At 42.2% G+C, this 27,057-nt stretch overlaps 1 protein-coding gene across 1 annotated transcript in view; it reads left to right on the top strand.

Annotated features, from left to right (window-relative positions):
• ABHD10 (abhydrolase domain containing 10, depalmitoylase) overlaps positions 1-27,057 on the top strand; it is a 161,900-nt gene that overhangs the window by 70,484 nt on the left and 64,359 nt on the right. The window contains exon 2 of the mRNA XM_085622329.1: positions 657-849. Within this exon, the coding sequence (XP_085478455.1) occupies positions 657-849 (193 nt within the window). The remainder of the gene's footprint in view (positions 1-656; positions 850-27,057) is intronic.

Below are 27,057 nucleotides of genomic sequence, written 5' to 3'. Positions count from 1 at the left end.
TTGTGGCATATTTTAGGTTGCATCATTTTATTTATTACATAACCTTCAGTTTATGATGGATGTTCACATGACTTTTAGAATCACTTATATTTGAAGATACATGATTGGTTTGGTTAGTTCTAAACTACAGAAAATGTGATTTAAATGTAGAAGACTATTACATGGTGACAAATCCAAGGAAATAGGTCTGAAACTGGAGCTGAAATTGCAGACTTTTATAAAGGTGCTATCTTTATTATTGCAGTATTCAAATTTAGTAGTACAAAGTAGGAGAAAAATTGTAGGGAAATTGTGTAGCAAGTTGATTTGTGCTGTATTTTCTTTTATGTTGAATAGTATATCACCTTGCAATAAATGCTTCCAGGTGTTGGAGCTGCGCATTGAGGGAAAGGTGCCCTGGAGTTACTTTGACTTGGCTAAAGGTTGTTGATCATACTATGCTTGCGTGACCCCTATGCTCACTGTTGTTTATATGTTTACTTATGAAGTCAACAACTGTTTGTATTTGTAAATTATTCAGCCCTGACTGTATTTCCTGCATTAAATGATTGCTGCTTCTATAATTTGCTGCCTTAAGTATTTCTGTTTTGCCCTAGCACATGTCACTATAAATTTGAACTTCTCTTTTGAAGGATTGTAAATTATGTATTGTTTAGTTGTGGTAGGTTGCAGGCACAAGGCAACAGTGCAGTTCCTAAATCGACCGGATCTTCCGAAGCTGGCTTACCAGAAGATTAAAGGCAAGAATCCAGGTGTTATTTTCCTTCCCGGCTATGCTTCCAACATGAATGGTCAGAAAGCAGTTGCCCTTGAAGACTTCTGCAACTCACTTGGACATTCCTTTGTAAGGTAAGGACTGTTTTTGTTGATAATACTTTGTTTCTGCTCTTGTTTCATATCTAGTCCATTGATGTGTGAAGCTATGTCTGAAACATGCTACAGATTAAAGGTTTTTATTGACTCACTTTAGAATTTCTAATTCGTGGTTCCATAAGTGACACCGCTAATCATTTTTTGTTGCCAAGTAGATGCCATTAAAAGGTAAGTCCTGAAATTCCACCTAAGTTCGACGCCCCCTTTTTAAAAAAAATGTTTTTTAGAGGGGTTGGCCAGTGGAAGCAACAGTCAAGGGTGACTGGTTTCTTTCAGGAATAAGCATTATCTATTGTATGAGGCATGGCCCTCATCCAGCCAAGCTCACATGACCACCTTTAAATTCACATTGAGACTCAGAAAATCTTTATCTTAAAGAGGCCCATGCAATAAAACCTCAGTAGCAAGATAAATCTGTTATCGGAACATGTTTCCCATTGGAAATTGTATGTCGCATAATTCGGCATCATATGGGAAAAAGTATTAATGATAAACATTGGGCTGCAGTTAATCGTGACCCTATATAAAACACAGTAGCTCGTGTGTTTTGGCTTCGGTAATAAAAATCTGTTGGCTTTCCCAATGATTTTTACAGTGCGCATATGTCAAGACGTGGCAGCCATTAAAAATCCTGCTCCAAGGTGGTGAATGCTCTTGCAATGATAAATGGGGAACAAATGGTGCACTAAAGCGTGTTTTTAGACGAGAACAGCCAGCTAGCAAATTGCAGCTGCTGAACTAAACAGTTAAAATAATTAATAAAAAGAACAGGTCAGGTAGGGAAGTTGGAAGGCGGCAGAGGAAGCAAGTAAATGCCCCGGCAAGCAGAAATGAGGGGTTGTAGCAGAGTGGGTGGGGATTATAAAAAGGAATCTGAGGGTGAAGGAGTGGGGGAAGCAACAAATCAGCTGTGGAGGGACGGCCAACTCAGAAATGGCAGGGTTGTCAAGAAAGGAAGCAGTACACAGGGGTGACAGCAAGGTAACACATAATCTTCCATGTAGTGCCGCAAGCAAAATAAACAAGCATTGGCATAGCCAATAGGTCTCGCTTTTGGGACCTTATAAGTATTTAGTTATGCAGCACAATATCCTTGGTGCAACAACATCAACTGTTGCATGTCTAAACACTTATAAGGTCCCAAAGGCGAGACCTATTGGCTATGCCAATGCTTTTTACTATAAAAAAGCCTATAGGTGTTTCTCTCCTTAATAGACACCCACATAGTGAGCTTATGGATTTGCCACACATTGTCTTTGTAGTGAAGGCATCATTTGTCTGTGAATTAGAGTAATTGTAATGCACTTCAACTGCATATTTGGAAAGCCATTTTAAAATGTGGTGACTGGTGTATGCATGTGTGTAGTTAAGAGGGTTGGTTACCATACGTATTATTAACATGTTATCAATATTTGCGTTGTTTAATGGTCTAAATAAACATCATTTAGTTATTGATGATAATTTCATTATCCAGTGAGTAGAGGCATATTACCCAATTGGCGTGTCATAGATCGAAACATTCCACCATCCTAAGATCATGTACTCTACATAATTAAGTTCTGTTGTCATCGCAACGAGATGTCAACCTCCTGCCGAACTTTAAGGCTGTTTTTCTATTCCTTCACCGATGTGCACATCATACCTAAAACTTTGTATGTAAAGTAATCAGTTCACAATTTCCATCTAGTAATTAGAAATATGCATTATCACAAGCCGTGCATTTGCATACACAGAGGAGTCCTGGTGTGTTGAATGACTGTCACGATGGGTGATTTGAATGCATGTTTTTTAGTGTAAACTGCACCCTTTTTGCTGATTGTTGGTTATGTTGTAGGCCAGAGAGGTTACTCCCCGAAATGCTTTTGGAGCTGAGCGCAGAGCAGAGGTGTCGATTTAACCTTAACATTGATTAGGCTCAATGGAAGCTCATCTCTTACTGACTAGTCGGTACATACCTATAAATAATCTATGCATATTCGTATTCTATGCACCAATTAGTGAGACCTCCTGAACAACATGTGCCCATTGCATGACTCGCCTCGTTAGAGAACTGCATGACCTTGCATTCAATTTATGAGTATTCCTTGAATTTGAAGGGTTTTTTTCCAAGAGGGAAAACGTTGCAGACTCAAATGGGAGAAAAAAAGCTCTCAGACATGGTGACACCTTTTGTTTTATACAGAGTATAATATTGCTGTTTTTGCCAAATCGTTGTAAACGAGAGATGCTCCGATTACCCAATCTAACTGTAGTCAGGAAAGGGGAAGGTGACCTAATTCAGAGTCAAGACCTGCATGTCGCAAAAAAGTATTTTCCACTGGAATTATTTGACATCTAAAAGTAAACAAATGTTAACACTGTGTTTGTTTTGAAAACCGTGCAAAAAAACTCACAAAGACATGGTTCCGTACACCTCAGAATAGAATGTGTTTCTAAGAAGTGTGTGTAATAGGGAGTGTTTAAAATGTATCTTCTGTTCGTTGTTACTTCTGTTGTATTGCTTTGAAATATTTTCCGTGATACACGGTTCTCATACGGTTCTCGTACAGCCATTGCTGCTTTGGCTCAACCCACCAGCATATTGCTCTTGGGAGTACTTTCCGCCCCCTACCAAGGCTCTTCGCATGTGAGAGGTGACGTAATTCCCAATGTGTCAGTGGAAGAAAATACCTACGGTTTCGTGCTATCGTACACATAAGCCAATGCTATATAAAACTTCACGTACACATGCAGACCGACGCAAGTACGTTTTATCAGAGCCGTAGGGAGATTCTCTTGTGATAAATGCAGACTGATTACTGTTCGCTTACATTCGAAGTAAGTCTGCTCTTCAAAGCAAAACTGTAGAAACAGCCAGAGGGTACAGTGTGAGCTGTCTGCTTTAGTATTCTTAGCTGGAGACCGAAGGCAAACAATTGTGTGCATACTTTGGATTGCACTGTCACTTATGTGAATAAATATAATATTTTAGTATATTGAATTTTATACACCGGTGAAGGTGAGGGCTGTCACTTATCTGAATAAATATAATATTTTAGTGTATTGAATTTAAGCATACGCTTATATGATGATGTGCCTCGTCGTACCCTGACAATGTCTGAGGTGTTTCCGCAATTTGGCCACCAGATGTCAGTGTGCCTCTACTTTTGGACTAATATAAGCCCGGGAGTTGTGTGCGCGCGTGACGCGGCCGTGAAAGTGATCGCGATTACGGGCTGTAAGGGTGCCCGCGATCGATGCACTTAATGAGCCATGACGGAAGCGCACGCCCGCGCGGGTAACCGCAAGCTCTATGCCACACGCAAAAGTGTGTGGTAGCATTTTCTGAAGCCACTTACTGAAAGTCTCGCCAGATCAGCGCATGTGCTGGCTGAGGCGAGACCTAAAAAGGAAGGGTACAAGTCGCCCAATAAAAAGGATGGTAAAGAAGATGTGTGTCGAGGGAGGAACAGACACAAGTCAAGCAAGGAAAGCCATCAAATAGGAAGCAAGCAAATCAGATTGGCAAGAAAACCAACCAATTATAAACACTGGGCTGAACCGAAGCCCACTGTAATTACTGATATTGTCCAGTTTGATAACACATCAACCATAATCGGTTATTTTAGTGTTGCATTGGTACTGGACTACATTTAGACTGCTAGAAGGGAGAGAACACAAGGCCAGGAGATCTTGATTTCTAGTAAACCTGTTTGCAAATAAAGTACATTTTAGGTTCTGGGGCTGACCCACCCATTAGATCAGAACTGCTGAGTGGTGCAACGGATATTAGCAGGTCCGTATGTAGCTCACAGCACTGTAAAGTGGTGCAACTGATATCCGGCAGGTCAGTGGCTAATGCGGACCCTGTGGACCAAGCCCACCTTCACCTTACAGTTAACCTAGACCACCCTACGCCCAGGAGTTGGAGATAAAAAAAAAAAAACACCCCCTGATACTAGGCTGATTGCGGCTGGAGTCTTACTTAGTCAGGGTCCCGGGGAAGAAAGTGGGGGTAGGTAGCAGGTCTACTTAGGGGGCAGTCAACAAATGGGGGTTTGGCCACAACCCGGGAAGCTCACCCACATTATGCGGAGCAGAAGCAGACTGAGGGCAATAGTCGTTCAATCAAAGGGTTCCACATTTGGCCTTCTGGCACCAGCCCAGTTCTGCGAAGCACAGGCGGGGTTACACAGTCTCTTGACCCACTTCAGATCGCTCTCTGGAGCGTTCCTCAGCCTAGTCAATCAGTCTCGCCACCCAGGCCTAATCCGGGCAATACGACCTTGCAACACAAATTCGTAGGGGCCAGGTGAGGAGAGGGCAGTTGATCCTCCTCACTGAGAGTACAAAAGGAACAATTGATGAATAGGGGGGTGAAGCAGGGGAGCGTCTCGAAAGAAGGAGGCACCCCGTCAGACACACATTGATCAAAGTAGCACCCAAGCAATCAGGGCACAAGGGAACACAAATACACTCCTCCGCACCTCCTTGGAAATGAGGCACAACTTCTGGTGGGCGTAGATACAAGTCGCACCAGATAGTTTCGGTCAAACACAACGAAGATTTGCAGCTTCCATGCCTCCTTGGAAATGACCCACCACATCTTGTGCGTGTTGATACAGGTCGCACCAGACACTACCGGTCACGCACAACGAAGAGTTGCAAACACTGTACCTCCCTAGAAATTAGGCACAATGCCTTGTGCGCTTTGATATGGGTTGCACCAAACAATTCCAGTCACACACACACAGGTTCACGTTTAGCAGTAGCACACAAGGTAGAATGAGGCATTATTACAAGTAGGTCCTCCCACCGAAGGACGCAACCTGTGAATCGGATAGTATGTAATGAGCATGCTATCGGTGTGTCACAAGAGAGAGATCGGTCGACGCTGGATCCTGCAACCGGTGAATCCGCTCACCACCAAACAAGATGCTTTTGAGGCCCCCACAATACAGAGCCCACACTCCTTAGATTCAGGCAATACTTTTGGGCTCCGCATAAGACAATCCAGTCTCAAGGCTCAATACTTTGTTCCACTCTCACGCCATGCTACCAGTTGGGATCCAGCAGACAATGTGGGCTCTTAATAGGGCGCTGCTCTCCAGGTGTCACACGTAGACAGTGTGGGTCCCTAGTGGGAGGTCTTTGATGTCCCCTATACCTCCACAAGAGAACAGGGGGCAAGTGAACAAGCCCTTGGATAGCACACTTCAGAGAGCCACACAGCAGTAGGTAGTCAGCCCAGGCCAGCCACTATTCAGGAAGGGTGCACATTTCCTTCCAATGGCAGTAACCCTCCTTGTGCAAAACAGATTCCTCTGGCAGTGTGCACCACGCAATTCTAGGAGGTCCAGGCCCACATCCCCACAATTGTATCTCTGCCGTGCTGAAGTATGGCACCAGTAGTTATACTGTAGTGTGCCTTCAAAGGTGGGGATGGTTCTGATGGTTCCTCTTTGAACCACAGATACCTCACCTAAATTTCAGTCCAGTCTACCATGAGGCCATGGAATGCAGATCTTAATCTTTAGTGTGACCATGATCTGGCTTCCCAGAGGCCAAGTGTCAAAACCCCTGCCTCCAATCTATCCCTCCAGGTCCTCAAATGGCGGGGATCTGTTGTTCCAGTTGCATGCCCAATGTTTATAACGGTTACTGGGAATGCACAGATGTGCTCCCTCAGCCTACAGTGTGGACTGCAGTTAACTAAAAGAGTTTTAGCGCAGAGAAATGACCACTTTCTCGAAGTAATAGTTAATAACGAGCACTAGGCTTGAATTAGCTGTACACTATTCACTTGGTGATCTCACCACGCTTTAAACCATAAATATTCAAACTTAATTGAATTTATTCTTCAATTCAAAATATCATTATTTGCATGAATCATTCATTTTCAATAAGCATAACATTCTTTTACAGTGCTTTTTTTGATTCAATATTATTCTGTTGCTTAAATAAACAATATATACATGAACAGCGACTACAGCATCATTTGTGCAATGTCATACAAAATTCAATATTAATGCCCAATGCATTTCGGAACTAACAATTGTTCCTTCCTCGGGGCAACATCTGTAAATGAAACATAAATTAATACACTCTGATTAGTATCCCATAAGGGCTCAATGTCACAATGTTGTTTACCTTAATCGAATAGATCTCATGCTGATCTGTGATCATTATTCATGACCTGTATGTAATTTAGAAATCCATCACCCTATGTGTTAGAATATAATGTGCAACATAGTTGCATACCTGACTTTGCACGGCTTGTGCTGTGATATATCAGCCAATCGTACTCTCTATCTGCAAAATGACCAGTAGTCGATGCCTGTAATCACTCCCTAACGATAAAACCATACAACGCCATGCAAAACCGTCATAGTATGACCTAAATGGAGGTTTACTTCCTTACCTCAAAGTGTTCAGATGAGGTTTGATCTGTAATAAAATAAATGACCAGCGGGTTCAAAAAGCGAAAACTAAGCAAAATACTCTACTTAATAAAAAAGAGATACGAATAAGGATGCAAAAATTAAAGTTACCGCTGCATATCGCTATTCTTACCTTACTGCGCCCAATAAATACTGCGTACTCTGTAACAACAACAAAATTCGAAGATATCATGATCTAACTATAAAGGAGTCTACCCGTGTAGTAAAATAGAACGTACGACGCTAGTCGATATTCAAGAACCGTTAGCCCTCACGTTACCTGATAATTCAATAACGCGTTCCGCATCCGATAACCTCGGTTCAACCGTACTTCCTAATGTGAGTTCTCGTGGGATTATAGGTACTGGCTGTGTAGTAAGCTAAAGATAGACGCGGACACGAATGCTACCGCAAAACATTTTCAAGCGCCATGATGTACTAGTAATATTAGTATGTCAACGAAGAATACGTTGCCAATGAAAATGTAAATTAACCAATGAAAAATGTAAAATAAACTGATTTTACCGCTGTCAAATAGAAAAAAGTGCAAAAAAGAAGAAGCCAATATATTAGTCAGTTCGATAACTGTTTTTATTGACTTAACCAAAGAAACCACATATAATCACACTGTGTTACGTGATACTAAGTATTTCCTAATTAGCATGAGTGTTGCGCCGCGCCATAACAAATGACAAAATTAGCCAAAAAGAAGGCTAACCTTTTTCTAAAATACTGCGGTGGTTTTTACATGTTTAAAGGTAAGCCAAACAATACTCGATATACCTACCTTATACTAATATGCTGTTCTGTAAACCGCGTTCATTCATGACTTACTATTATACAAGAACTGATAATCCTCAATACAAGATACCTTGATGAAAACCATACTATGATTAGCAAAATTACTAGAAAAATCATAATGTACCGCTTCTCTCATGTGTGTGGTATGTAATGTGATATGAGTATTTGTAAAAGTGATCGTATATGTGCCTGCAAAAAACAAGACCTATCTAATCTATCATTCAGCCCCTTAGGAATCATGGTTTGCAATGTTTTTATCCAATAGACCTCATGTTGAAGCAGTTTTTTATTGTTATCAACGCCCTGACGTATTATCACTTTTTCTATAATCTGAAATCTTAATTGGGAGATTGAATGGTTAGCCTCAATCCAGTGTGCTGCCACTGCTGAGGTCATATTTTTTGTTCTTATGCGACTTTTGTGTTCAGTCAAACGGGTTTTAATCTTGCGTTCAGTTTTCCCAATATATGCTTTTCCACATGAGCACTTTATGCAATAAATTACATTATCTGTATTGCAATCACTTTCTCGAAGTGGCATTTCTAAGCTATTTATGGAGAGGGGTTGTCATTGTGAATCCAATGATAGGAAACACTAAACTGCAATCCACTATTGCAGTTTGATGTAATTTCAACCATTCACCCATGTTAACCTATAGGAAGAGCAAACCTCATAGGTAGTGAAAACACACATGGGTATTCTTCACTACCTGGGCAGGGAGCACATGCGTGCCTGCCCTGCCGTTCACCTACCACTTGCTTCACCCCTAGACTTACCCTAGGGGTGCGCTAGTGATAGTGAAAGGTCTCCTCAGGATTGGCCAGTGGTCCAGAAAGGCCAACCTGAGCATTAGTGCAATTGTGTACACACAGGCCTACAGTGGCAGGTTGGACACGTTTAAAAATATAGGTGCAAGTGTGCACACACAGGCCTAAAACAGCTAGCTTGAGTCATTTTTTAAAACATCAGGTAAGCACCCCTTCCTAAAGTGTGTAGAAAGGTGCGCACACTTTCACACTGCATTTACAGTGGGGAAGTGGCCAGAGCCATAAGGCCAGAAGCCGAGAATCAGCAAAAACCCAGGGGTTGTCCCATGGGAAGAGCCGACCTAGATGGGGAAATCCCTCATGGGGGTTCTGCACTTCAGTGGGCATGGAACACCCATGTGCACCTGCCCTGCCTTTCGCCTACCACTTGCTCCACCCCTCAGGGCTTACCTTAGGGGTGCTTTAGTGGTAGTAGAAAGCCCACTTAGGGTTGGCTAATGAGTGAGGAATGCCAACCTGAGCATGAACGCAGCTGTGCACCCACAGGCCTAAAATGGCAGGCCTGATACATTTTTGACAGGCTATTCTGGTAGGTGGCACAATCAGTGCTGCGTCCCACCATTAGCAATTGCAGTACCTGCTGTGGGTCTGTGGTGTCCCTTTTTACAGGGCACTCACTGGTACAACACCTAAAACTAATCAAGTAAACACCACTTCCTAGCATATATTGGAAGGGGGTGCGTGCTTTCACACTGCTTTACAGTGGGAAAGTGCCCAGAGTAATAAGGCCACGAAAAGAGGATCAGCAAAAACCAGGGGGAAGAAAAATGCTTTAGTGAAATCCCCTAAGAAGGGCCATGTCCAGCATCCATGCTTGTATGATTGTGTTGATGAAGAAGGAAATTCGAATGCTGTTTCTCTGGTCGGTTCTGACTAAAATAAGTCCCAACGGTACATTTTAATGATATTGCAAGTTACAGTGAAGTTCCATGCCGATATAGAGGCACAAGCCTGCAAGCAGAATAATTTAATAAATTCATGAAACTCTTAAGTTATGTAAGGTATTTCTGTTGTAAAGGTGGGGGGGATTTTGTTTCATATGATTTGTCTGTGTTTTAAATAACGGGTGTAACTATTACTCAATTTTAATATTATGCTATTACTTAACCATGCGAGGATGGAAGTTTGATTCGATATTCAAACTTGTAATCTGCTCTGTACCACATATTTAACAGCGAACTTTCTACTCCTGCAAGGCATAGACAAGCACACATTTCTGAAACATTAATTTTGTGTGGAAAAGCGATTGCCTCATTCTCCTGCTCCTCTGCTGCTTCTTGTCTACGTCTCTGTACCCAACTTCCGAATAAGGGCTTTTGTTGTATCATGAAATTTAGCACTATTGTGATTTAAGTAGTGCCATTGCTCTACAAGACCTCTGTGCTCCAGTTTCCTCAAGCTGTCTGAGTGAAGACAGCAGTTGGAAGGACTGGTGCAGGGTGACCCCACTAGTTGCCTGTAACGTTAAAAATATCTGGGTGCATCATTTTCTTATTACTGGTGTGTTCTAAAACCAGAACTCATGAATGAAAGAATGAATGAATGCAGTTTTTATATAGCGCATAGTTACCCTAGGGCATCCCAGCGCTTGTCCAGAGCAAACGACCAGAAAAAAACGGCTAAGAAGTCAGGAACGTCAAGCAGGAAAAAGAAAAGTTTTCAGAAGTTTCCGAAACCGACCCAAACTCGTTTCAGACCGCAGACCCATTTGAAGCGCGTTCCACAAGTAGGCAATATTAACCGAAAATCTACGTCCGCCAGCCCGCGCCCTTTTCACTCTGGGAACTTGGAGCAGATAATTCTGGTTGGAACGGAGATCTCTATTGGCCTTATAAGGCACGGCTAAATTCCTCAAAATGGGGGATCCCTTCCCCTGCAGAATTTTATGCGCTAAGCATAGAGCCTTAAATTTGACCCTTTCCCGCACCGGCAACCAGTGCAAGGCCTTCAATGCGGGTTTCGCTGACTGCATCCTAGGAGTGTTCATAAGCAGCCTTGCAGCAACATTTTGAACCTGCTGGAGTTTGTTGAAAGTCGCTTCAGGGGCGCCTAGATAGATAATATTACTAAAGTCTAATCTGGATACAATCAGCCCCTGAATGAGCAGCTTCCTAGATGCCCATGGAAGCAGGGGGATGACTTTACGCGCAGAACGAAGAAGGCCAAAACAGACTCCCGCCGTTTTCTTCGCCTGTGTCCTAAATGAGAGATCTTGCTCCACCCAAATCCCTAAGCTCTTGATTTCCTTCCTGGGACTCAGAAGAGCTCCCATACAGCTAGGCCAGCTAGTCAGAGGAAGCGAAGGGGTTTTATTCCCTAGCAATATTAATTCAGTTTTTGAACCATTCAGCTTTAAAGCCGAGTCACACATCCAAGTATGGATTTCGGACATGCAAGAATGCAGAGAGTCTGGGTTGTCGTTAAGATGGGAGAGAGCAACCACCAGCTGCGTGTCGTCAGCATAGCTGATGATTTTAAAACCAAAAGGGGCCACCACATCCTCCAGGGGGGCCATATATACATTAAACAATGTAGGGCTAAGAGAAGAGCCCTGTGGCACACCACACTGGAGGGGGATAGACGCCGAGCGTTCACTACCTTCCCAGACTTGGAACGTCCGGTCACGAAGAAAAGATGTCAGCCACTTCAGAGCGACACCCGAAACCCCTATAGCTGACAGTCGTTGGATCAACACCTGGTGGTTCACAGTGTCGAAGGCCGCACTAAGGTCCAGGAGGATCACTGCCACTGATCCTCCTGCATCTAGAATGCTCCTTGCTTCCTCGACGACTGCCAGAAGAGCGGTATCGGTGCCCTGGCCAGGACGAAAACCAGTTTGGGAATCACGCAGCAGACTATTGGTTTCCAAAAAGTGCGACAACTGACGAGTTACTAATCTTTCAGCGATTTTACTGAGTCCAGGAAGCAGGGAAATGGGCCTGAAATTTGCCAAATCAGCTGGATCTAGATTTGGCTTTTTTAAAAGCGCCTTTACCACTGCCTTCTTCCAGCTGGGTGGCACCAGACCCTGGGCAAGGGAAGCATTGATAAGATGCGCAATCGGGGCCGCAATAGTAGTTGCTACCTGTTTGAGCAATCTCATCGGGACCGGATCCCTAGGCGATCCGCTCTTCATGGAGCCCATTTCCTTAAGGACTTCGTCCCCTGAGACTACCCCAGGAGCTCCAAAAGCCTGGCTGCCAGTGGCTAATCTCTGGCAAGCCTGGGGGAAGGCGCTTAAGATATTTTCAATTTTCTTATGAAAATAGTTAGCCAACTCCTTGCATTTCTCACCCGGGCTAACATGAGTAACCAGGGGCTCGGGAACTGTGAGAAGCTCCTTTACCACTTTGAAGGTCTCTCTGGATGAGTTAGCAGCACTTTTTATTCTTTCATCAAACAATTGGGCCTTAGCATGGCGGAGAGCAGATTTATACAGCCTGATCGCCAAGCGATACTCCTTTCGTCTGTCTTCCCTCCCTTCCTTTCTCCACACCCTCTCCCTCCTCTTGCATCCCCTCCTAAGGGATCTCAGCTCGGGTGTATACCAAGGGGCCGAGCCCAATCTCTTCTCCCTCTTATACATTCTCTTTTTAGGGAAAATAACGTCGAGAGAGCTGGTCAACCACTGATTAAAATTGGTATCTGCGATTACCGGGTCAGAAACGAGAGGAGGACGCATACCTTCGAGAGTACCCGTCCAGTCATCCACTGACAACCTGGACCAAGCTCTCTCTAAGGTGTAAACCCTAGGGAGGGGGGTGGCCAATGAGTCCACTTGCCACATTATTGAAACAAAAAATGGTCAGACCATGGAAGCGAATGGGAGGGCAAAGCTCTAAGACGGGAAATGTTGGAAAACATGGGGTCCAACAGATGACCCCTATTATGCGTGGCTCCCGCGTTGATTAGACTCAGGTCAAAAGTTTTTAAATCGCACTGTAGATCAACCGCCACAGGGTCTGCTGGGTCATTAAAATGGAGATTAAAATCCCCTAAAGCCATAAAATTGGCCGAGGAGGATGCTAATAGCGTGATTGTTTCCATCAGCGAGCCAACAAAATTACCAACGTAGCCTGGTGGGCGATAAACCAGTAGGCCTGACACCGACACCGTACTAGAAATCCGTAGGGAAAACTGACAACTCTCACAGTCTAGTACCCCCCCAGCCTGAGCCCTACATACAAAAGTGTCTCTGTATATAATAGCTATGCCGCCCCCCCGCCCCAAAGGCCAATCCAGATGGTATATTAAAAAGCCTGGAGGGAGGGCCCGAACTAAATCCACCCCAGAACCAGATGTCAACCAAGTTTCCGTCAAAAACAGAATATCTAAGTCATGATCTTGTAGAAGAAAATACATTTCCAATGAGTGGCTCGGGAGTGATCTACAGTTCAATAAAGCCATAGCCAAAACATTCTTACCCTTCACTGGGTGAATCATCTGACATGACTTACATCCAGCGAATAGCTTCGGACCTTTGTGAATGTACTTGCATGTAGCATCTTTAAAAGGGCGTAATAGTAACATATCCTCACAAGAGTATATGAGCGCATTATCTAGAGGATTGGACAGAGAGACTGGCCCTAGGCCCGGACGGGCACAGACGGGCTGGACTCTGGCGTGACTCCGGCAGGGGATCCGGCGCGACCGCTGCGCGCGTCCGCTGCGCGTAAGCATGACCTCCTTAAAAAGAGGTCAAGCATCCTTATGACGCTAGAACTAGAAACAGGCTAGTGCCGCCCGAGACTGTGACTCACCCAATATGGCCGCCACAAGTGCCGAGTAGCCGGGGACAGGACCCGCAAAGCGCGGTGATTCCACAATTATAGTGCGGGTAAGTGGGCAAGAATAAAAACAGGGGAAAAAGCAAACTCAACAAATAAAACAAATAGACAAAACGGTAAATTTAAAAAACGCCTAAAACGGCAGAAAGGCAGCAATAGACGCAGCGCACTCTAATCGCTGTGACCGCTCTTAAAGGTCGATTGCAACCGGACAAGACTGACCCTCTAATTTTCCCTCCTTAAAAAGAGGTCAAGCGTCCTTATGACGCTAGAACTAGAAACAGGCTAGTAATAAGGAATAAGGATGTAAAACACTGTGGTTAATATGGTGATTGCTATTTGCTGCATTTTATAAAAATGTAGTTTTTATAAATGTTAATTTTGAGATTGCGCTGAGCCATTAACAGAGAATACGCATCAATTAATGTCAATGGATTTCAGTAGTGCCTTCGACAGGGTTAACTGAGGTAAAGTATAAACTATCCTTTCATAGATTGGTTTAATCAAGGATTTTGTAGATTTAAGAAAAAAATTAAAAAAAAATTAAGGGCATTGTAATGTGGGGTTTCCGCCCAAGTCAGGTTTATGCTAGAGTGCATATTCTCTGAATCGTTTTTTGATGTGAGAGGTGTACGCCAATGGTGTGTCTTGGCACTGATAATGTTTTTATTGTATATTAACAGCCTGAATACTTGCTTGAACTCCCCTGAGAAGGATGTGCCCATGATTAATTCAAATCAAATCCCAGCCCTACTGTATGCCGACGATGCCGTTTTGCATTTATGCACCCCAAGTGGCCTGAGAGGCTTCATTAAAAATGTTGTGCAATTTATGGATGACTTGGATTTTGAAATTAATATCTCAAAAATAAAATACATGGTGTGCAATCAGAAACTATTAACAGGTTCTGTCCATATAAATGGGAAGCCAATAGAGATGGTAAACGATTACCCACACTTATGAGGTGATATTTGATTCCTGTAGCACGATTGCCATGGCTTTCTTATAGATGTTTGAATTTACCTGCTCGGGGGACATTTGTTGTTGCCAGCAGTGTAGTAAACAAATTCAAATCCTTTTAGAAATGTATAAACGCAAATGTCTGTCTCTTTTGAATTATGATGCTGGTATCTAGGGATATCGGGATGTTACAAAATGCAAATAGAGAATAACCATTTCTGTAGGCGCTTATTAATCCTTCCACGGCTCTCTTTTTTTTTTTGCTCACAAGGAACTAGGTATAATGAACATTGAAGATCTAATAAAGTTAGAACCATAGCTACTTTAGATATCATTATAGGGTAACAAACACGCCTTAATCAAGAAATTATAGCTGACTGTATGTCATGCAATAGGGGCCATATGAAAAGAACAAATTGCAGCTGACCAAGGTTCTGCACCGCAGCTTCTAAGGTAAACAATAAAATAAGTTGTCTGTGCAGTCTCATCCAGAGTATGCCGCAATAATACTCCACTGGAAACCCAGATACGAAGATTTAGGAATTGACGGACGGTGCACCAAATTGAAGTCAAAGTAGGTCCAAGTATATTCCAAAATATTTATTTGTTTATTTAAGAATCTTAAAATTAGGATTTGAACATCATCCCACGCGTTTCGTTCCAAAGGAAACTTCGTCAGGGTAAATATCATATGGTAATTTCAGCGTCCCACTATGTTCCAATTTTGTCACTTCTGGTAAAAATAAAAACCAGGTCGTTCGTGTTTCCCAATCACAATTTCATCTGAATATAGGACAATCCAAGTATTAAGAAATTGCCAAAAAAGTCCTTGTCAATGATGACTCGTACGTGATTCTTCCCGTAGTTTGAATGTAAGTCAAACTACGGGAAGAATCACTGAAATTACCATATGATTTTTGCCCTGACGAAGTTCCCTTTGGAACGAAATGCGTTGGCTGATGTTCAAATCCTAATTTTAAGATTCTTAAATAAACAAATAAATATTTTGGAATATACTTGGACCTACTTTGACTTCATTTTGGTGCACCGTCCGTCAATTCATCAATAGGGGCCATGTGATCACATATTTTAAATATGTTAGAAATATTTCAGAAGACATTGGTAGACCTCACCTGTACACATCCCCTTATTTGCTAAAGAAGGATGATGTTTGCTGGTTGAAAAAATATTTATCATTTTCCAATGTGGCATGAGAAGTGAAGGAAATGGGCGAACCTATGCTGACGGATTATGCAATCGTTTTAACAACTAATGTTACTGAAGCTTATTTGACCTGGGTTAGGAACCCGTGTGAAAGATTGCTTTTTAAATTCCAGTTAGGGACCATTAGAAACCAGCTGCGTTTCCCCTGTGGTCAATATGATATTCCATCAGCTCTGATTTGTCTGTGTGACAAATCATCTGTTTAGATCTTCATCACTCATCCGTGAGGGTCTCAAGGCGCTGGGGGGGGTGGGGGTGTGGGGGGGGGGGCGGCAAGGGATGGCCAGCTCCAACTCAGTCGAAGAGCAAGGACTTGAGGTCCTTTCTGAAGGCGTGCAGGTTCGGGGAGCGTCTGATGCTGACTGGGAGCTTGTTCCAGGTCTTGGTTTCAATGCAGGAGAAGGCCCTTCCTCCTGCTCTGCTTCTGCGGATGCTGGGGGTAACTGCTAGGGCGAGGTCTGCAGATCGGAGATTTTTTTTGGGTGCGTGGAAGCAGACTCGTTGAGGTATTTGGGTCCGATGTTGTGGAGGGATTTGTAGGTGTGGGTGAGAAGCTTGAAGGTCATTCTCTTCTCGACGGGGAGCCAGTGTAGGTCTCGAAGGTGTTGAGTCATGTGTTCGTGCTGAGGGGTCCCGAGGATGAGTCTGGCCGCGGCACTCTGGATGGTTTGGAGCTTGTGTAGAAGGGTCCTGTTGACACCTTCGTAGAGGGCGTTTCCGTAGTCCAGTCTGCTGGCTATGAGTGCATGGGTGGCGTTTCTTCTGTGTTCGGGGGGATCCATTTGAAGGTCTTTCGGAGGATGCGGAGGCAGTTGAAGCTGGTTGAGGCGACGGCGTTGCTCTGGCTGGTCATGGTGAGGGAGGAGTTGAGGATGATGCCGAGGTTCCGAGCGTGGTCAGTTGGGGTGGGAGGACTCCCAAGGGCGGAGGGCCACCATGTGTCGTCCCAGGCGGAGGTCGAGGGTCCCAGGATGAGGACCTCTGTTTTCTCTGTGTTGAGCTTCAGGCAGCTGTCCTTCATCCAGGCAGCGATGTCCTTCATTCCTTCCTGGAAACTGAGCCTGGTGTCTTCAGGATCCTTCGTGAGGGAGAGGATGAGCTGGGTGTCATCGGCATAAGATACTATGTTGAGCTCATGCTGTCTGACGATGGCGGCGAGGGGGGCCATGTAGATGTTAAAGAGCGTGGGGCTGAACGATGATCCCTGTGGTACTCCGCAGTTCTAAGTCCATTTTATCTTCTTTTGTAATAGTTATGTACCTTTTACGGAGGGATTTTTAATATTTGTTCTTAAATCTAATGGATTTGATCAATGTAAACCAGTTCTGTATTTTTTATGAATGCTACCCAATGAGCTTGTATGTAATTCTGAGGGATGCTTTTTGAAAGCTGCCTTTACGCAAACATAATCAACTCAATTTTTGGATCTCTATTTTAAATTTTAAACAATGTTTGAGGTGATTGAAAACTTTATTCATGTAGATTAGTTTTACATTTTTGTACTGTTTGTACTCTAGCAGTGTAATGTTCATGTGTTTTTCTGATTGTTTTTTTTTTAGTCAAGTAAAGCTTACTGAATATTTGTAAGCTACTAGGAGTGTATGGTAATATACTGCTAGAAATGCAGACTTCCCTGACCTATACCCCGGAACATATTTCTTGTTCTCTTTCGCAATCTATTTTGGTAGCACACTTCTCGCTATCAGCATTATGGTATGTTGGACATGGCCCTTTTTGCAGGGTCATCCCTGAACTTTTTGCCTTCCTCCTGTATTTTGTCTGACCTGTTGTTGGCTGTTTTATGACTCTGGGCACTTTACCACTGCTGATCAGAGCTAAAGTGCATATGCTCTCTATTGTAAATTGTTGTAGTGGATTAGTGACTCTATGATTGGGTTATTTGGTTTACCTGTGAGACCCTAGTACAGTGCACCAGGGGTGCCCAGGGCTTGTAAATCAAATGCTTGTGCAGCATAGTTCAACAATGCTTGTGCAGCTTAGTTAAACAAACTGGCTGTTCTGGTTGTGCTACAGATCCTCTTGAAAGCGGGGAAAAGAGTTGTTGGGCGGTCTGCCATACACCCTTCAATCTCAGAATCCAATAATTCCCGTTTGGCATTCCATCAGCAAAGAATTGGATCTGTTTGTTTGGAGCATAGCTAAGCTCCTAATAGTACAGAACATAAGACAAAGAGAGGCAACAGAAAGACAATTAAGTAGTCAAATATTCTTGAGTCTTCGGTAAATAGAGTTCTTCTTTTAATGGCTTCTATCAAGTGCACATGCAGCCAACGCGTTTCTCCCTAAACAGGGCTTCACCAGGGCAATGTGAGCGCCACCAAATGGTATGGTGGGGTGCCTGATGTCACTTCTAAGGATGTGTTCCACTCCAGCTAAAAAAAAGTCTTGGGGTTTAAATGCGCAGGTTCATTTTTTATTTTTTTTATTTATACAACTCCAGTTGAAACATTTGAAAATGGATACATGTATACAGCTGCTATCAAACATAAGAGAGAAAGCAAAAGGGAAATTCAAGAAATTAACTTGATAAATACAAAATATATTAAGTATACAGTTCGATTCATTATATCAATTATAATCAGATATTGCAATCATATCGATCATCTACATGTTTTAAATAGAACATTTTTATTTTATATTGTTCTTATGGTTATGCTTCAGGCTTCTATTGAGGAGCAGATCTTACTGCCCCGGGCTCTGGAATGTCTCCCTCTCGTGGCATAGATAGCTTTTTCCTGATTGTATACTACCAGAAAACGAGTTAGCCACATTTGAAAGCTCGTGGATCTACATCTTTCCAGTGTGCAGCTAGTATTACTCTATAAACTGCTGTACCGATAAACAAGCAGGACTCCTCTTCTTGGCTTAATTCAAGAGTATTGTCATAACCGAGATTATATAGGGTGGACGATTCTGCCACTTTATGCCCGAACACCTCTTCCCAAAATTCTAATAGCATTTTTTTAAGTAATGTTAATTTGTCACATTCATAAAACATATGTATTAGAGTGGCTGGACCAATTCCACACCTAGGGCATTCGTCGTTTATCCTTTTGCCCCAAGCATGAAGTTTAGCAGGGGTATAGTACAAATTATAGATTGTTTTATATAGCTGGGCCTTTAGATTCGATGATAAGAGCAATCGTGATGTTAATAACAAACACTTATCGATGTCAACGTTTGGGTTAGCCAATTTACCAGCCCATGATATCTCTGTTTGTTCGAGGTCGTCTGGCAGTTTTTCAAGAAGAAGACTATAAATTATGCCAATCCTTGTTCTTTGTTTATTTACGGTCTCTAACAAGGGAATTTTTCCCAGTGTAATATTAGGAGTTTTTAGGTTCAGAATAGTATTAACTTGAATACATTTAAAGTAATCATTGTTAGAGACCCCATATTTTTCCTGTAATCTTAAAAAGCTGGCAGATGAATCCTCACCCGGAAAGTCACATACAGTAATAATCCCCTTGCTTTCCCAGTTTCTAGCTAAAGCATCATTGGCCTGTGCTGGTAATAGTGAGGAGTACCATAAGGGAGAGTATCTGTTAAATTTGGGAATTGCCATGTGTTTAGAGATGTTATTCCATATCTTCCATGCACTGCTGATCATTTTAAATTTAGTTTTTTTTAAAGTAACTAGGCTCTAGTTGTCTCAATAATAGTCCTGTGGCCTTCCTTCCGATTGATAGTTCATAAATAGATGGTATTTCTATATCTCCTATATTCTCCGTATTGGATGAAGTATTGAACAGAGGTGCCATTTGTTGGAAATAAAACGTCATATTGGGAATTGCCAACCCACCCCTATCCTGAGGCAATGATAAATACTTCAAGGACCTTCTGATTTTTCCATATTGCCAGATGAAGTTGGCAATTTGTGATTCTATAGTTATAATGATGTTGTCGTCAACCGTTAAAGGAATAGCACAAAATAAATATAGTACCCGAGGAAGTATGTTCATTTTTATAAAATTTCCCCTGCCAATAATTGACAGGTGTAGGCTATTTATTCGTGTTAGATCCTTTCTTATCGTGCTCACTAATGGATCATAATTTAGTTTGCAGATATTTTGGATCTTTGTACTTATACATACCCCAAGGTATGTTGCTGTTTCTACTTTTCTAGGGTCGACATAGTTTGTTATCGGTGCATAAGATAATCGTCTTATCTTTATTAACAGAGTATCCAGAATAATTACCGAATAACTGCGCAATTGCCTCTACTTCTGCCATTGCTTCAGACGGATTTGGTGTTAGTACGGCTACGTCGTCCGCATAGGCAAGTATTTTTGTTTCATATAGACCCCCTATTACTGGTTTTATTGCTTGGCTCTGAAGAAGTTTCACTATTAGAGGATTAATATACATAGCGAATAATAAAGGGGAGAAGGGGCACCCTTGCCTAGTTCCTCTCGATATATTAATAGCCCCGGACTCAATACCCATTACTTGGAGTATCGCAGTTGGTTTTTGATACATTGCTCTAATTGCCTTCACCAGATTAGGCCCAAACTTGTTCCGATCTAGGACCCCCCATAGAAATTCCCACGACACCCGGTCGAAGGCTTTATCGGCATCCAGAAGGATCATCGACATCCGGTCCCCCGTTCCAGCCATAATATCGAAAAGTGAAATAACTCTTCGAGTATGGTCCGTGGTACCTCTGCTGGGAATGAAGCCATGTTGCCAGGGGGAGACCAGATGTTCGATGAACCTCCCGAGCCGATTAGCCAAGATCTTGGCGTATAGTTTGGAATCAGAATTAATCAAAGAAATTGGGCGATACGATGAAGGTAGATCAACAGGTTTACCTTTTTTATGGAAGATGATTATGTTAGTTTCCTTCCATGAGTCTGGTGGCATCCCGCTCCGTTGGATACCAACAAAGAGATCTAATAGGAGAGGTAATATTTGCTCTCCTAAAATTTTATATAGCTCTAATGGAATTCGGTCAGGGCCTGCCGCCTTCCCTGAAGCTAGACTGGATAGGGCAGTTTGTAGTTCTGCAATGGTAATTTCTTTCTCAAGATCTCCTTTTGTTATGATGTCTGTGGCACTATACCAGCCTGTGTTAGCTGTAAATTCGCTCAAGAATGTTTCAATTTCATCCGAGACAGTTATATTATCACTTCTATATAGCTTTTGATAGTATTGTTGAAATATTTCGACTATCTCTTCAGGTTTGGTATAATTGTGGCCTTCTGTTTTAATAGATGTAATTATATTATAGGAAATCCTCTGTCGCGTACGCAGAGCAAGGTGTTTCCCAATCTTTTCTCCGTTTTCATACATATTGCTCTGGTGTATTCGATCGGTTTCTGCCGCTTTCTGTGTCAGCCCCTTATTAAGGTCAGTTTTCAATAATAATATTTGGCGCAGCGTAAGATTCCCCTCCTCCCGCCGGGCTAATGATGCAGCATGTTCCTCTTCTGCTCTAACTAGCTCTAGCATCAGTAGGCGGTGTTCATTGTCTTGCTGTTTTTTAATTCTTGCCACATAGCTAATTGTCTCACCCCGAAGGGTAGATTTAAAACAGTTCCACACCACCCCTCTAGAGGCACGATAACGGTTTGTATCAAAATAACCTTGAGCCCATTTGGTGATATAGTTTATATAATCTCTGTAAACAAGGAGTTTCCTATCGAAAGTCCATTTTGAGTATTGTCTGGTGAACCCCATTAAATCAATTGTAAGAATTAGAGCATTATGGTCGGAGATTGTTTTGGAGCATTTGAGGATTACCGCTTGGTTAGACAGATCCCTTGTAGTTAATATGTAATCTATTTTAACATATTTATTGTGGGGGTATGAGAAGTAAGTTTACCCTGGGTCAGGTTGATTTTTTTTAAATCCCATATGTCCAATAGGTCATAACTGTCCCTAAGTTGGCAGATAGAATTAAATACTCTTGGTTTGCGTCCTGTGTATATCTGTTGTCTTTGTTTCCTGAATGCCGTCCCTAGCAATATATTAAAATCACCACAGCATACAAGTGGTCCTGGCCATGATGCGAGTTCCAATTCTAGGTTTTCAAAAATGTAGGAATCATCTTGATTTGACCCATACACTGAACAGATAGTGATTCCCAGCGCCAACTCTACAATGACCCACCTCCCTTGAGTATCTACTGCTTTACGTATCGCTTTTCCTAAGGGGCCTTTGGCTATGATGGCTACACCTCGGATATTCGATGTTTGAGTGGCGCAAGCCAATAAGTTATAGCCACACATTTTTAATAGATCTCTCTTCTCCCAGGGTAAGTGAGTCTCTTGAAAACAAATTATATCAGTAGGATTTTGTTTTATAATCTTGGCTAGACGGGCGCGTTTATTTCTATCGTTCAACCCTGCTATGTTCCATGTGCATATCGTTATCTTCCCCATTACTGTTTACTAGTCAGTCTCTTAAGAGCATGTATTCGCAACAGTTTGATTGTTTTTCTTTCCGCGCCCTCAGGGATATCTCTATCTCCTTGTGCTACCTTTATTAATATAACAAAATTAGTTATATCAGTTTTTCGTTCCATTATCAAATTGGAGTTGTTTATTTTGTTTGATTTTACCCTCTGCCCTCCCATCACCAAACCTCCCTCCCTGCCCCATCCCCTCCCTACACCCAATGAGAGGCGTACAGACTCTATGAGAGTCTGGTTGTGATGAGCATGCAACAGTTGATCAGAGCTTGCTCTAATATTTTTCCAATTACATTATATCAGTACCATCTTATTCATCTCCTAGATACTGTTACCGGACTAAATCATTTTTGTACTAAGAACACAGGTTTTGAAATGCTATACCTCTCAGTCTACTGGCCTCATTCGATTCTCTTCATATTATTCCTACTTAGTGCTTTTTGTTAAGCCCCTCCAGGTATTCTTTAGCTTTTATTTCAGAGGTAAAAAAATTTGTTTGACCATTATAAATTATTTTAAGCCATGCAGGATTATTCAGAAATGCCTGTGCTTGCTTGTCCTGAAATGGCTTAATTAACTGGCGTAATCTCCACCGTCTTTCGATAGTAGAGTGGCAAAAATCTGGACGTACAAAATAAGTAATCTCGTTTGCAGTGCGTTTCGCCTCAGGCCTAGCTTTCTCAAAAATGGCCTGGCGGAGCAGAAAGTTGCCAAAAAATACAAGGATAGCACAAGGGTATGCTCCTGGTTTTGTTGGTAATTTCAGAGTTAGGGGTATCCGATGGGCGCGTTGAACCTCTGCCTCCCAGTTCCAGTGCGAGAGTTCCGGCAATGACTCCCGCAGAAGATTCACTACAAATAAATGAATATCTTCCCCTTCAACTGTCTCGGGAACCCCCAGGATGCGTAAATTATTTCTACGATTTTCGAATTCTTCCAGCTTCCATCGAACATCTGCTAGCTCGGCTTCATGGGATTCAACCCTTTCTTGGTTCATGGTGATTCCTGCCTCATTAGAGACGACTCGGGATTCCTCGCGGTGTGATGCTATTGCTTGAAGGACAGTATCAAGGGTTGCAGCCGGTATATCGCCTGGTGTTAAGTGGTTTAATTGTTGTGTCGGATCAGCAGCGCAGGTGGGACTAGTGAGTTGGTTTGTAGGGGTATAGTCCCATGCTAGATCAGTTTCCTCGTGGTGTTTTTTTTCGCGCGTTTCACCGTTGTTTTGGGTCTAACACTAGCTGCTTGTGATTTCTCACCTCTAACGCTCATCGGTCATGCCTGAGGTAGAATTGTCTGACCACTCTGCTTCGTCAGAAAAAGAGAAAAAATCGCTAGGGTCCTTTTCAGGGTCTGTATGGACATCAAAATTGAATGTTTTCCTCTTTTCCGGGTCAGTTACCTCCGTGTTATCAATGCTTATAGCTGAGTTCGAGCTTGCAGCCAGTGATTGACATTTTTGATGCAATTGAGGATCAGAGGCCAGTTTTAATACCGACTGCATCTGGTGGGGCTCTTTAAATTCATTTGTATTTGCACTAATATTAGTTAGGTTAGATATTCCCTCTTCATGTCTTGTACCTGCGTCTGTATTGTCAGTATTATTGCTTAAAGTCAAAGGAGGCGTAAGCGTACCTTCATTCTCCTTGTCATCAATCTCATGGGGAGCACCGGCATTATATTCAATCGTTAGGGCTCCTCCGCTGTTATCTCTGAAAGTTGCCGATGTTGCTATATTCACCGCATCTGGGGCATTTGAGAATTTTAATTCTCCCGGCATAGCACTCCTCGCGCCCTGAATGACCTCTGGCGCCAGCCCTGCTGTGATCGTCTCCAGATCCGCGCTGCAGTGCTCATCGGGATTTTCGGAATTTCCGGGCTTATGCTTCCCAGCACGATCCGGATGCACTCCTGAAGCCTTGCGTAGCAAATCAACCACAGATGGGCCGCTCGGATTTCCTTTCCGGGCTGTAGCGCCTCGGCGCTTTGGCGTCCCAACGGTTCCAACAGCGAGAATAGTTTTGTCTCCGGTTTCTGTGGTGTTCCCACCGGACCTCTCAGCGACCTTGCGCTGTGCAAATCTCGCAGCTCTTGCCCGAGCCGCGGCCGTCACCACTGCTGCGTTCTTAGGAGCCATACCGTCGTCGACACCAGTCACAGTGCCTGTAGTAAGGTAGGATTTAGAAACACTTCTTTCTCTTGCCACCGCTTTCCACATGTATCGGAGGACGGTCAAGCCGATCACCGTCCCAAGAGTGGTTATCTGGTTGTATGGTAATTCGATCGCCGCATAATGGTTATCTTCTAGCATCTCCGTGTCTCTCTCTACAATTCTCTTAGTCTGATATAGGCATCGGCATCAGTATCCTAGCATACATTTTTAGTTCACCATAGGAGCTCTGATCAGACGTGTGCACTACGGTTTTTGACAAACTGCCATCTTGCCTCCGGATTCCAAAAATAAATGCGCAGGTTCAAGTGAGAACCAAACATGAAAATCATCCAGCACGTGAAGTAGTAAGCGGTCGTGTTGAATGGACTCGCATAGAATTCAGTTGCTCCCAACACAATTGACGAACATGTTATGAATGTTGTTTGATGCAAGAAAGGCATTTTCTGAAGGTACTGTATAATGTAATTTTAAGTATGGCACTTTAATCACGGCGTTTTAATCTATGAGCTTAAAAAAAAGCGGTAATGTAGTGTTGGCAGTTTTAAGAAGATTGTTTTATTATAATAAAGTAGCGCTGTCTTTTGTTGATTTGTGTGAAACATTCGATTTTCATATAAGTAAATTGTAGTAAGGTTGGCATTTTGCAATGATAATGTACAGTGGCACTTTACCTATGGTATTTTAACTTAGGATTTAAAGAAAAAATGGGTAATATAGTATATAGTTTATTGGAAGATCCCAGTAACACACAAAAAACGTTGATACAATAAGGAGTGATAAATGAATTGGAATATAATGCTACCCCAAAATCATTTTAAAATTTCAATGTATTGTGTTGCTTTTACAGTTGGAAGAAAACACAATTGTTTGACTAAATTTATACAATTTTATGCACAAACTAATGTATTTTTTTTCCTTGTTTGTAATGATTTTTATTAATCAACAATAAAGATCTTCTCTCTCTTATACCACTGATGTTGTGAGGTATCTCAACTTGTTATTCACTGGCCAGTGGTAGGCGATAACGCAAAATGAGAGGTGTGGCCGATGACTTAAGTCTGGTGTGAGCAGGCTGTTGTTGAGCAAAAAGAAGGCCGCATTCTCAGTTATTTTAAGTGGGCGTATCATGCAGTTTTGGAGCGGGCGGCTGAATTAGCCTGCAACAGCTATTGTGGAATAGCATTCCATAAGAACAAGGAGGTGGCATTAAACATTGAGCTATTCAGAAGCATTATCAGAAATATTTACCTAGATCCCCATTAATTGTGTCCTAACATTAATAGCATACAACGTGTTAGCCGTAAACCTGGTCTTTTTACACAACTCTCTCAAATGCATGAAAAATTGATTAACATGACTTTCTATTCAAGCATTCAAAATCACAGTTGCGTACTTGTGTGCTTCACCTAGCACCCTAACTGTGTATACCGTATCTAAGGTTTATTAAATGAAACGGTAATTAAGGTGCACAATCCTACCTTCTGTTGTAGTTCTTATTGTGGCCCGGACATGGTAGTTCTTTTATTTGCATGAGTTGTAATGATAATGTACCATGTACTAGCATATAACTTAAATCATTGAATCTGTTACACATTTTCTAAACAAGGATTTTTTATTGTAAGATGCTTTTGTTAAAGTGAAATTTCTACTGCCCGCAATACAAAATTCCAGAATTTCCCTGTCATTTCAATCAAGCATTGGCTCTAGTTTTAAATTTGATCCCAGTATCCGCTTCACTGCTGGGAGAGCAGACAAATTGCATGAATCCTTTTCTGAAAGTTGTGAGCAAAAAAATCAAAAGGGAAAAGCTTTTAAAAAAAATACTGAAAAACTACTGAGGTGAAGCACTGCTATTCTTTGAATGGACATACAAACAGACTTCTCTAATGGTAGTAGCGGAGAAACTGGAATCACCACATGCAACGCAAGCACACAATAAAAATAATATATAAAAAGAGAAATCTAATTTACACAGAAGAGGCAGGGAAACAAAGTAAAATTTAACTAAATCTACAGTAACAAATACTACCACCTACAAAAAATACACAACAAATAACATTACTGTCAAAAAGGACTATTGAAACACACACAATGCTAATACAGCCAACTCTTACCTTTAAAACCCAACTTTCCACCTAAATGAAACTTTCCACTTCCAAAATATACAATGTTTCAGGAAAATGTATATGTATTTATTACCTACAGGCAGTCTCCAGAAGTAGTTCTGGTTCGGACCTAGTTTCCATAGGAAAAGCTTTCTTTTGTTTTGGTAATAACTTTTGTGCCATTTGTATTGTAACAGTGCAAAAAAGTCTTGAAAATATGGGGGTCAGTGTTGTGGCTACAGGCCCATTTCAATGTTTTTTTACTGGTGGATTTTGAATATTGTTGAACTGGTCTAAGTCATTGCAACATGTTAATTGGGATGAAGTCATATTGGTTGTATGCATACACATAGTCTATCTTCTTTTAAACAAAGTGCTATTACTGACACAACTCATTCAAATGCCTACTGCTCTCTTTTCATCTGGAAAAGCACAATCTTTATTTGCTTTCCTCT

The sequence above is a fragment of the Triturus cristatus genome, chromosome 8 (assembly GCF_964204655.1).
Source record: "Triturus cristatus chromosome 8, aTriCri1.1, whole genome shotgun sequence".
Classification (NCBI taxonomy): Eukaryota; Metazoa; Chordata; class Amphibia; order Caudata; family Salamandridae; genus Triturus; species Triturus cristatus.
This window is presented reverse-complemented; position numbering and strand designations above follow the sequence as displayed.